The sequence below is a fragment of the Passer montanus genome, unplaced genomic scaffold (assembly GCF_014805655.1).
Source record: "Passer montanus isolate IOZ18808 unplaced genomic scaffold, ASM1480565v1 scaffold27, whole genome shotgun sequence".
Lineage (NCBI taxonomy): Eukaryota > Metazoa > Chordata > Aves > Passeriformes > Passeridae > Passer > Passer montanus.
Genome location: NW_024367372.1, coordinates 933,520 through 945,406, shown reverse-complemented (window position 1 = coordinate 945,406; position 11,887 = coordinate 933,520). Strand labels below are relative to the sequence as shown.

At 54.5% G+C, this 11,887-nt stretch overlaps 1 protein-coding gene across 1 annotated transcript; it reads right to left on the bottom strand.

The window, feature by feature from the left end:
* Positions 1-3,488: 3,488 nt before the first annotated feature.
* On the bottom strand, positions 3,489-10,603 carry OTX2 (orthodenticle homeobox 2). The gene is made up of 5 exons (XM_039712720.1): positions 10,514-10,603; positions 10,228-10,318; positions 6,485-6,703; positions 5,722-5,873; positions 3,489-4,486 (listed from the first exon to the last, which is right to left on the bottom strand). Exons 3-5 carry the CDS (start codon positions 6,579-6,581, stop codon positions 3,866-3,868), a joined length of 870 nt encoding a protein of 289 aa, XP_039568654.1. The 5' UTR covers positions 6,582-6,703; positions 10,228-10,318; positions 10,514-10,603; the 3' UTR covers positions 3,489-3,865.
* Positions 10,604-11,887: the final 1,284 nt, after the last annotated feature.

Here is an 11,887-nt window from a genome sequence, read left to right as displayed (position 1 = left end):
TTTTCCTCCCCTCCTTCTCTCCCTCCCTATTCCCTTACTTCCCTTCTTTTCCTTCCCTTCCATTTCCTTCCCCTCCTTCACCTCCCATCCCTGACAACTCCCCACGCCCAGCCCAGCCCTCACACCACGCCCTGACCCTCGGGAATCCCATCCCTTCACCCCAGAACAGCCCTGCATCCCAATCCTCCTTTCCCAAACCCCAACCCACCAGCCCTACCCCCACCACCCCCCCAAATCCCAGGAAAAAGGCGGTGGCAGTGGGAGTTTGGGGTGTTCCTGTGCCACTCCACCCAGCACCAGGTGGTGAAGCTCCGCTGCCCGTCCCTAAATCCGGCTTTTGTCAGCAAATCTCCCCCGTCTCCTTGGAAACTGGCAGTGCTCCCCAGCCCGGGGTCCTCCTGCAAACGCAGCACCCCAAAAGTTGTCCCGGTTTTGGGGCTCTCTGGGCTGGCTCGGGCTGGGGTGGCAGCAGGGATGCTCTGGATGCTGGGAGCACTGGGAAGTGTGAACTGGTGCTGGTGGGGAGCGGGCAGGGAGTGGACAGGAATATTGGGCAGGGTGTGGGCAGGCAAATGGAGAGGGAATCAAACAAGGAGACAGAGCAGGAGCAGGAGGGGCTGGGATGAGGATGGGCAGGGAGCAGGCAGAGGTGCTGGAACCGGCATTCCAGGCAGTTCTGTGGTGGTTACACTCAAAATTTCCCTCCTATTTTTCTGCTTTTCCAGTTTTAGGGATTTTTTTTCCCCCCTCTGGTGGGAAATGTCACATTGCAGAGCAGGCAGAGGATTTGCTTGTATGTGTATTTTGGGGGGCTGGGCAGGACACCTCAAATCAAACACCCTCCTAATCAGCTCTTTGCCCCTAAATCCGGCTTTCCGACACTAAACCGACGTGGTCTCCCCAGCTTTTCCCCAGATTTTATTGGATCCAGGACTGCCTACCGCAGCCTGAGTTCAGAGGAAATGAATTCTACCAGGAGATGTAAAACATGAAAAATTAAAAAGGAGTTAAAACACTCTTTACGGAATATTTTGTGTTTGCCAGCTCACCTTGGGATTCTGCCCTTTGCCCACGCATGTGCCCATTTAAATTAAACTCAGAAACGAACAAGGAGAGAAAACGTGGAAAGTACAAAAAGCCAGGGAAAAATCAGAAACTCCTGCCATGAATTAGCTTTTTCTGATAAAAACAAGCACTAGCTGGAGGAGCTCATCCCTGACAGACAGGGAAATACTCAGGAAAGAAAAGCAAAAGATAAGATGGGGAAAGCAAAATGCAAAAAGAGGTTTTAGAGAGGCTTTAAAAAAATTAATAATCAAAAGCTTAGGAAACAAAGAGCTTTTCCAGGCAGGTGGGATGCTGTGCCCCAGTTCAGTAAGGACTTGGTTTTCTTGAGCATATTTTCTCAAATAGATTTTTTGGTGGGTAGAGGGGAGAAGAAGAAGACTTTGTTGGTTTGAAGCAAATCAGTGGAGAAATGAAACTTTCCACGCTGCTGCTTGGGAGATGCCAGCGGCAGGGACACGGCTGGAGCTTCCCAAACCTCCCCTGCACGGATCCTCCCGTTCCACAAAAATAAATGAGAAAATCACCCACCGACACACGCTAACGCGAGGCAGCACAAAAGCTCCCTGTCCTCCAAAGTGGTTTATTTTAGAGTGGTTTATTTTTTATTTCAGTGGTTTATTTTAGAGGCTGCTCCCTGCCCTGGGGATGCACATGGCACTGCGGGGAGGAGCAGTTTGCCGTGGAAGGGTGGTTTGGGATGGGGATGCAGAGCCCAGGGATGGCTGGAGAGGCACTGTGGCTGTGTCATCGCTGGTGCTCCACAGTCCTGGGGACCAAGGCGTGGTGCTGGTGGCCCTGGGTGGCTCAAGGGGTGCTGGTGACAAACCTGGGGCACAGGGGGGCATGGGATGGTGCCGGGGGTTTTTCCCAGGTCTCTCCCATCCCGGAGATCCATTATTTTGCTGCACTAAATCCAGCCCAAGGGCAGGGCTCCAGCAGCCCCAGCGCTGTACACGGGAAGGAGAGAGGGAGGAAGAGGGACAGGGACAGAGAAAGAGGCACCAAGAACAGGGATGCGTGGGAAAGGCCTGATCCTGCATCCTGGGGCTTCAACTCATAAGATTGCAGCTCCAACACCTGCCCCTCTCCTTCCCCAGCACCTCTGCCCAGAGCATCCTGCCTGATCCAGGTTGTCCCTTCTCCTGCCTGGAAAGTTCTCCCCAAATACACACCTGGAGACTCCATCCCCTGGGGAGCCACAGAGCAACCACATCCCTCCCTCCCCACCAAGAGATCTGGCGAAGCTGGGGTGGGAAAGGTCACGTTAGCCAAGCTCTGCTTGTAATGAAAGTTTTTTGATTAAAGATTTCAAAAATAAAATAAAATAATGCCCCTCTTTGATTTTTTGCTTCCTCCACCTCGGGGAGCTGCCAGCAGAACCCCTTTTGTCTCAACCCTGCAGAAGCAGCCAGACCCTCCAGGTCTCCCGTGCCCCTTCTCCATCACTCGCCGGCTGTGATTAAAATGGAAGACAACCATCAAGTGTGCTAGAACCATTTTAATATAATTATACATATCTGCCAAATCCAGGAAAAAAAAGGTTTATGCATATATATCTTTTTTTTTCTTTTTTTTTTTTCAGTTAACATCTGCAAGCATAAACGACAATGAATTTCTTGGTTTGAATTCATCCAGGTCAGAGCAACTGCCCAAAGTCCTGTCGGATTTGACGGTTACTGCCGGCGTGGCCAGCAGTAAGTGAGCTCCAGAGGAATTAAATGTCCTCAGGTGGGGTATTTTCGGTCTTTCCTCTTTCATTCAGAGACAGTTTGTTGTAAAAAGTTTCAGTGCAGTTCACCTCGGGTGAAAGGCGAGCGTGTTTTTTGCGTTTTTCTTTTTTTTTCTTTTTTATTATTTTTTAAATATATATTTTTAATTATTTTTTTAAAAGATGATAATAGGTAACTCAGTTGCTCTGAATTTCACTTATAATTATAACCTATTTAAATCACAGCAGAACTCCCGCTGGTGCAGAGTTCATAGTTGCATACAATACAGGAGATCACAGTTTTGAAGTCTAGCACAGATTAAAAACCACAGATGTACCATTTATATAAGACACACACTGATTGTCTCTTAAAAACTACATATTGACTCCTTATGAACATTATCTTTTTTTTTTTCTTAATCTTTAAATAAAGTAGTGCAGCTAGGACAATCAGTCACACAACCCACACAGCCCTGAACCAAGTTCTCCGGGTGCCAACTTCAGCAAGTTGGGCATGAAACAGTTGGATGAGCTCGAGAGAGAAAGAAAGAGGGAGGGACAAAAAGAGGGAGAAAAAGAGAGATGTTGTCCATTCTGAATATTTTAACCGAGGGTTGGCTAACACATTGGAAACCTCTGGGTGAAGGATCATCTTTCCACGCACACACAAAAAAAGAAATAAAAACCTAGACTCTTTTTTTTTTTTTTTTTTAAACTGGCCCGCAGGTGGGAAGATCTCCCACCTCTTCCAAACAAAGAAACCCAACAATTGGCTAAAACTAGAAAGAACACAGATGGGTCTGTCTGGTTTCTGCTCACTAGATGATCTGTCCGTTTAAGGCCTTCCTCCTCCGTTTTTCCTCTTTATTATTCCTTTTCCAGAGCGTCTGAGCAGGAGATGAGTCTGAACGGGATCACACCAACACTGTCCCCCTCTTGTTGCTGTCAGTTTTTTTTTTTTTTGTTGTTCATTTGTTTGTCCATGGAGTTATTTTTCTCTTTAATTTAACCAAGACCTGACTAAAACTGGAGCACTCAGCCCAGCCTGTTCGTTCTCGTCGCGATTTCTCTCGGTATCACAAAGGTTCTTCACAAAACCTGGAACTTCCATGACGACGTCTGGTCCTTATAATCCAAGCAGTCAGCATTGAAGTTTAACTTCCAGGAGGCGGTTTGGTCTTTATAATCCAAGCAATCGGTGGCGGAGTTAAAGCCCAAACTGGAGGCTCCATAGCCCTGGGTGGAGAGGGAGGCTGGAGACTGGTTGAGGTGGCTGGTGACCGCGTTGGCACCCATGGGACTCAGGGTGGCCCCCGGCCCGGGCAGCTGGTGGTGCATAGGGGTCAAGTAAGATCCACAGTCCATCCCTCCGAAATAGGAGGTCGATCCAGCGTATCCTTGGCTGTAGCCTGATGCCTGGGTGTAGGTCATGGGATAGGATCTCTGCATGCAGGAGGAAGAGGTGGACAGGGGGTCTGAGAGCGGGGAGATGGACGCCGGGCTCCAGATGGACACGGGGGCACTGCTGCTGGAAATGGTGGGGACTGAGGTGCTGGAGGGGGGAGTGAACTGCCCGCTGGTCCCGCTCTCCGAACTCACTTCCCGGGCTGGAGAATTCTTCTTTTTAGCCGGCCGTACCTTGTTCTGGCCCCCGTTCTGCTGCTGCTGCTGCTGCTGCCGGCACTTGGCTCGGCGGTTCTTAAACCACACCTTGAGGCAGAGACACGAGGGAGGGAGAGAGAAAAAGCCTGGGGTTAGGGATGCAGGGGCAAACCCGAGGTGGGGAAGAGATGGTGGCAGGGATACCCAAAGCTGTCCCCCAAGAGCAGAGGGTTTGCAGGCTGCTGCAAAGAAAAGCTCCGGGGCTCCCCCTCCCTGAGATCATTAGCAGCAATAACAAGTGGAAATCACAAATCAAACTCCTTAATAAGGTCACTTTTGGGGAGAAGGGGAAGCATTCCCTCTTTGCTGTTTGCCAGCCAGGGACCCCCAGGAATCACTGTGTAAGGCCTATTGAAGTCGAGCCCTTAATTAGAAGCAGCAGAACATCAGAAAAGGAGGGAACAATTAGGGAAGCAGAGGTTCGGGATGGGGAGGGGGGTAAAGATGTCTCATTTACCCTCCAGACAGGCTCTCTGCTCTCACCCCCTCAGCCATAGTTGGCCCTTCTCCCCTTCCCTTAGCAGGGCCCAAGGGGGCTGGCTGGCTCTGGGGAGGATTTTTGGGGAGGAGGATGGGGTTTGGCATGGGGTATCCTTAGCCCAGCTCCACGGGAACAGGGCACCACACAGCCTCGGGAAGCCTCGTCGGAAGGCAAGTGGGAAGGATGGCTTTGGAGATGCCTTGCCCCTGCTGCTGGGGTGTTCCAGGTCCCAGAGGGGGCAGGACCCTCCTGCCCTGCCAGCAGCACCTCCAAAATGCTGCCTGGATGGGGTCCCAGCAGAGCAGCCCCAGGAGAGGGGTTCCCTCCACCAAGGCAGCCCCTCTCTCTGATCAAAGTCCCCTCAGAGGGGCTTTGGGAGGCCCCCAGTCCTTACTGGTGTGAGCTGGGATCCCAGTCTGGCCCAGCTCTGGCAAAGTGCTGATCCCTGGGCAAGGGGGGATCTTTGTGGCTTCTCCAGGGCCCCCAGATGTCCACAGGATTTGGGGGTGCTGGGGATGGGTGTGGAAGCTCCAAGAGCTGGGGTCCAGGATCTGCACAGCACCCCCCAATTCAGAGGGAGAAAGGGGGGACACTCCAGCCCTGGCGTTGCAAAATGCCACCACATCCCCTCGAACCCCCAGCCACCTCTGAGCCTCCTTCACCCCACCAGGGCTTGATTTGGCTTCAGGACCGAATCCACCCCCCAAACCCGACCCCTCGGGTCCCTCCCCGTCGGGCCCAGGCCAGCCCGAGCCCCCGGCGGCACGGAGCGGGAGGGCAGGGAGGGCTCCCCGCGTCCTACCTGCACTCGGGACTCGGGCAGGTTGATTTTCAGCGCCACCTCCTCCCGCATGAAGATGTCGGGGTAGCGGGTCTTGGCGAAAAGAGCCTCCAGCACATCCAGCTGCGCCCGGGTGAAGGTCGTGCGCTCCCGCCGCTGCTTCCGCGGGGTGGCTGCGAACGGAGCCAGAGGCCCTGGCTGTCAGTCAGCGGCCCCTTCGACCCCCGGGTCCCCTCCAGCCCCTTCCCCAGGGGGGCTCCCGCATTCCCTCTCCTCTCCCGGGGGTTCCTGACCCCCAGATCAGCCGCCACAGCGCGGCCATCCCGACTCCGCATCTCCCCTGAGTGCGCCCGGAGGGTCTTGCCCCCATCCCCAGCCCTGTTTGCAGCCCCTCTCACCGATAAAAAGTTGGGGGTGAGGAAAAAGGGAGACAGAGGGACCCCACGCCCTCACCCACCCAAGCCAGCGTGATCCCTGGGCAGGTTGTGCCTCCAAAATCCCAGCGGCTTCTCCTGCGTGGAGCAAAAAAAACCCCAAAAAAAACGGGGAGGGAAGAGGGAAGAAAAACGTGGCTTACCGGGATAACCGACGGACGGATGCAACACCCCCGGCTTTTATCCCCCTCTGCCTTCCCCCCCCTCTCCACGTCAATCCTCCCGCTCGGACCCCAGCCGGATTTGGGAGCTGGGAGAGACTGACTAGATGGACGCATCTCTCCCCAAAAAGGGCGAGGAGGGGAGGGAAAAAAAACGGGGAGGGAAGAGGGAAGAAAAACGTGGCTTACCGGGATAACCGACGGACGGATGCAACAAATCCATGCCCGAGGTTGTGAGACTCAGGCCATTGACTGCATAAGGTGGTTGCTTAAGATAAGACATCATGCTAAAGTTGTGGCGGGGAGGAGAGTTGGCCGAAATCCGGGCGAGGGGGAGCCGGCCGAGCGCCCTGCCTGCCCCGGGCGGTGCCTGCGGGAGCCGTCGGGCGTGGGGGGGCCGCCAGGTGCCTGCGCAGGAGGAAGAGGAGGGAGCAATGCAGGGATGAAGGGGGAGTCAGGCCAGATCGGTGCCCCCCCCCACCCCCCCGGCTTTTATCCCCCTCTGCCTTCCCCCCCCTCTCCACGTCAATCCTCCCGCTCGGACCCCAGCCGGATTTGGGAGCTGGGAGAGACTGACTAGATGGACGCATCTCTCCCCAAAAAGGGCGAGGAGGGGAGGGAAGGGGGGGCACATCCCAGCCAGTAATTACTGCCCGAACAAAACCCCCCCATGCCTTCAACTGCCCGCATTGTAGGGCGGCCGGGGGCATTTGCATAGGATTCCCGGCCGGGCACCGGCTAATTGTCTCAAGCAAAACTTGATTGGGGCCATTGGCAGACACAAAGAACCCCTCGGCTAAATAAATAATGCAGATAACAAAGCCCAAGGGTGAGAAACAAAGAAACAATTCAAGAAACCTATCTCTCCACTAGTCTCTTGCAAGGACTTTAATTATCCCAGGTTTGGGCAACATTCAGACCTTCCCCCGTTCTCCCCCTTTCCCCCTTCCCCCCGACGTTGCTGCATTTCAGAGCTCAAATGCCCGCTCGGGAAGAGCCAAACTTTTCTGCTCTCCCGCCATCAGTCCACGTCTGCAGTAATTTCCACCGGCCATTTGCACCTAATTAGTACTCCGGGTAATTAGATTTGGAGGCAAGTAATAGATTTATTAGGCTTTCAAGAAACTCTTGATGACGGAGCTGGAGCTAAACAAACACCCCGGTGGTGAGCGGCCCCGGGACAGCCCCGGCGGGCGGGCGGCTCCCCCGGGCCCCTCTCGCTGCCCCGGCGGGACCGGGGACCCGACCCAAACACGCGCTCCGCCAAAAAAAAAAAGAAAAAAAAAAGAAAAAATAATAATAAAAAATGAAGTACGATCACGGGCCAAACCGGGACGCCTAAAAAGGTTTAGGCTGTTTTTTTCCCCACAGAAAATATTTTTTAAAAAAATCTTTTTTGAGCAAAGCTCGCCCTTCCCTCCATTCCCAGCGGCCGTCGGGAAAAAGAACTCCGGCAGAACTTTTTTTCCCCGAAACAGCCCAAAACTCCGCGTTTCAGCCCAGCCGACTCCCCGGGAAGGCCCAGCGCTGCCGGGGGGGCTCCCGCTCCGGGGCACCCCCGTGGGTGCGGGTTCTTCCCCTTGTCCCCTCGGGAAGGGATTTGCGCGCACAGCCGCGCTGAGCGGCGCAGGGAGCGCGCATCCAGCGCGGGGTGCGCGGGGTCGGGTCCCGAATTTAGCATCCCCCCCCGGGGGTGATGCCGAACGGGGACGGTTCTACCGAGGGGGGAGCCCCGCTCCGCGGCCGCCGCTCTCTGTTCCCCGCGCAAGACGCGCGGGAGAGCAAAGCGGGGCTTGCTGCCCGCTTCAAAACCAGCGAACGAAAATTTAAAAAAATAAGAAAAATGAAAAAAAATTAAAAAAACACCACAAGAAAAAAAAAAAAAAGGGAAACAACTCCCCCCCCCAAAAAAAAAAAAAAAAAAAAAAAAACCCCAAAAAAAAAAAAAAAAAAAGGAAAAAACCCCCCCCCCCCAAAAAAAAAAAAAAAATAAAAGAAAAAACCCAAAAAACTAAAACAAAAAAACCCCAACCATAAAGCTCCGTTCGGTTAAATTCGGCGGCATCCCACCGAGGCGCCAGCCCGGCGCGGCCGCCCGCGGAGCCTCGGCCGCGGCCGCGCATCCCGGGGCCGCCCCGCAGCCCGCGGAGCAACGGCTCCACTCCGCAATCTGTCACCTTTCCCCCTCCTCCTGCTGCCCCCCCGCTCCGCGCAGATCCCGGCTACCAGTTGCTCTGCCCTCGCTCAATAATAATTACCCCGTCCGAGAATTAATTATAATAAATGTTTTCTTGATAAACTAACGAGATAATCCGGGCGGCACACGCTCCCTAATTACGAGCCACCGGCCCCGGCTCCGCTGCTCGCCCCGGTGATTAATGCGGGGCAGCGATCCGCGCCCGGGCGCGCAGCCTGCGCCCCTGCCCCCGGCCGGGCCGCGGAGCAGCGCGGAGGGCAGGGGGAAAGGTGCCAAGGCAGAAAAGAGAATTTGTTTCCTTTTGTTTTGCAAACTGCAGCCGCGTTTCCCTGCCCTCGCCGCGCTCCAACGAATTTCTGACATTTTAAAAAATTCTAATTTATTTAATTTTTTTTTAAAAAAACAAACCTTTTTTTTTTTTTTTTTTTCCCCGCGCTGTTTGGGGTGATATTTCCCAACAGGCGAATTTTGCCCCGGTGCAAAGGCGGTGGGGATGGAGCCGTCACCGGGCGGTCCCCAGCGCTTCGCCCGCCGAAGCTCCGCGCTGCTCCGCGGCCGCGGCCCCTCTCCGGGACCGGGAGCGGCGGGGCCGGGCTCGGCGGGCGGGCACCTCCGCCCGGGGCCGCCTGACCCGTCCCTGCCGCCCGGCAGCACCCGGCCGCGTTTTTAAAGTGCTTTTCCCCCCCACTTCTTTCTATTTTTTTTTTTTTTCAAACTAGAGTTGCACCTTTTCAAAATAAATAAATAATAAGCCTCAACTTCTCTAAGCAGCAGAAATCGAAATAAACCTGAGCAGCCAAGGAGGGTTTTAGTTCTAAAGAAACTTGTGCTGGTGCTCGAGGACTTTTCCCGACTTTCTCTTTGTCAGCGCGGTGCGGATTCAGAGGAGAGGCCGGGGCGCGTTACTCGCGGTCGGTGTCTTTAGGAAGCGCTTTCCCAAAGCACAAAAAAATTAAAATAAAATAAAATAAGGGAGGCGGATGCCAGTTCCAGCCCCTCTCCGTCCTGGATGCCATTCCTGCCATCCGTTTCGCCCGCACCAAATCGTGAAGCTCCGGCCCCAAACGCCTTGAAGATTTCTCTCCCTGCGCCTTCCAGCCCGGTTCTCCCGGGCCGTGAGCGCTCGGACACACCTTTGCAAAATTACTTTGCTGAGTCTCCGCATCGCGAGGAAGAGGAGGAGGATGAAAGGATTCTCAGGTAGGAGTGGGAAGAGGGGAGAATTCCTCTCCGTTTGTTTTTTTGGTGGTTTTTTTTTTTTTTTTTTGGTTTGGTTTGATTTTTTTCCCTAATTTTACAAGTCCAGCCTGAGGTCAGGAAATAACTACAGGCCAAAAGAATAGGCCGGAGAAAAACCACGCAGCCAAGGAGAAGGCGGTGAAGCCCCGCGGAGAGCGAGCGGCTCCGCGCCCGGCGCGGGGGCCGGGGCTCGGGGGGCGATGGGGAGCGCCCCGGCTCTGCCGGCTCTGCCCTTCGCCCTCTCATCCTGCAGCTCCCGGTGCTGCCGAGCACCGAGCCGGGGTTGCCGCTGTGCCCGGCCCGGCCCGGCCTCTCCCGGGCAGCTCCTGCGGGAGCAGCCTGCTCCTGGCCACCCAACCGCGCGCAGGCGACTCAAAAATAATCATATTTTTTTTAAAAAAATTAAATAATTATAATTTTAATTTCCCTCTCCCTGCATTCCTGGCCGCCCAGCGATGCCCCCCGAGGAAGGATGGAGCCAGCGGGTCGGACTTACCTGCGAGGCTCGCCGGAGCCGCGGGCAGGGCTGGGGGGCGAAGGGGGAAACCTGCTCCCGGATCCTCGCCAAATTCAGAGCTGGGGCTGAGCTGGGAGAGAAAGCACAAAGCGGGAGGTTAGAGAGCTCGCCGCATGCACATGCCCACGACATCGGGGGGAAAGGGGGGGGCGGAGGGGGGGTGGAGAAAAAAATGTTTGAAAAAGGAGAATAAATGGGGAAAAAGGGGAGGGGACGGTGCAGGAGAGGGATGCGGGGATGCTCGGGGTCTGGGCTCGGTACATACAGAGCTGGCCGGCGCTGGAGCTGGTCAAAGTGATTTTATTTTTAATAATAGTGGCAGGGTGCGTTGGAGCTGAAGGTCTCTACCTCTCTCGGGGAGCTTTGCTGAGAAAGCGCCTCTCTGGCAACTTTTTGACGCAAACTCTCCAACCAATGGCAGGGAGAGAGTGATTGACACATCTAAGCCAGGGGGAAAATAATAAAAACACACACAGGGGGAGGAAAAAACAGGCCGCTGCTGTACCGGGGGGACAATCCAGAGAGAAATAACAGCCACCGAAATGACACCAGAATATACATTAAAAGAACCTGCTCGGTTTAAAAATATACATTATGGAGCGGAGCGGATGAAGTCATTGTAGAAATTAATGTGATGGATAGCAGAGATGGAATTAGCGAATTGCCCGGGGAAGGCGAGGAAGGGGGGTCAGCAAAAGGCTGGGGGGCGGCTGCAATAACAACAACAACAACAACAACAAAAGATATTAATGTATAGAGGTAAATATTTGTGAAGGGGGGACACGGAGCCTACCAGGAGCCCTGGGCTGAGCAGCAGGAGATGGGTGAGAGGAAACCCGCGGGAGCCAAGGGGAGAATCCCCCCAGCACAGAGCGGGGTCCCCGCAGCCCCGGGTCCCCCCAGCCGCACCCCAATTCCACCTCCCAGGGGCCAAGTCACCCCGGCAAGAGGGGAAATGGAGTCACCTGGGGGGCGACACAAATGCATTTTAAATTGTATTTGTAAAGATACACCGGGATGAGGGTGTAGAATGGGACCGTAGCGGCGTCGCGTTTTGGATTTTCAAATGGGGACGTGCACACGTTTTTTAATCGAAATAATCGGGGAGCGGTGACGGCTGAGGGTGAGGAGGGCCCAGGGGGTTCCCGATGCCGGGCACACCGGAGCCGGGCACCGGGATGTTCCCCTCGCACCTCCCGTCCTCGCTCAACTTCTGCCGGGTCCCAGCACCCCGAAAATAAAGCTCTGGCAAAGGCAGGAGGATGGAGCTGAGGTCGGAGGGAGGGAGCGCTCACAGACTTTCCTCACTTTGTGACAATGGGGGGAAAAAACTGCAGCGGCTCCATCATTTTAACGGGGTGACCTATGTTAATGAAGTTATAGCAATTAATTCGCTTCTTTGTGGCTCTCTCCGAGCCTGGCTGCGTGCGATCCAACGTGGTTGTCCTTGGACTTTAGCGCCGGCGGTGCAGCCCGGGTTTGCAGGAGCAGGTTTGGGATGCTCGGGGCTGGGCTGGGCTGGATGGGTGGTGTGGCTTGGTTTTGGGTTGGTTTTTCTTTTTTTTTTTTTTTTTTTTTTTTTTTTTTTTTTTTTTTTTTTTTAATCCTTTCCTCCCAGAAAGGAGGAGGAAGGAGGCGG

What these genes read in the sequence shown, in the direction of transcription:
- OTX2 (XM_039712720.1), bottom strand. Translation starts at nt 6,581, where the DNA reads ATGATGTCTTATCTTAAGCAACCACCTTATGCAGTCAATGGCCTGAGT. An exon ending in TCCGTCCGTCGGTTATCCCG is followed by an intron (nt 5,874 to 6,484) that starts GTAAGCCACGTT and finishes CTCCGTTCGCAG; the next exon opens with CCACCCCGCGGAAGCAGCGG. An exon ending in TGCCCGAGTCCCGAGTGCAG is followed by an intron (nt 4,487 to 5,721) that starts GTAGGACGCGGG and finishes CTCTGCCTCAAG; the next exon opens with GTGTGGTTTAAGAACCGCCG.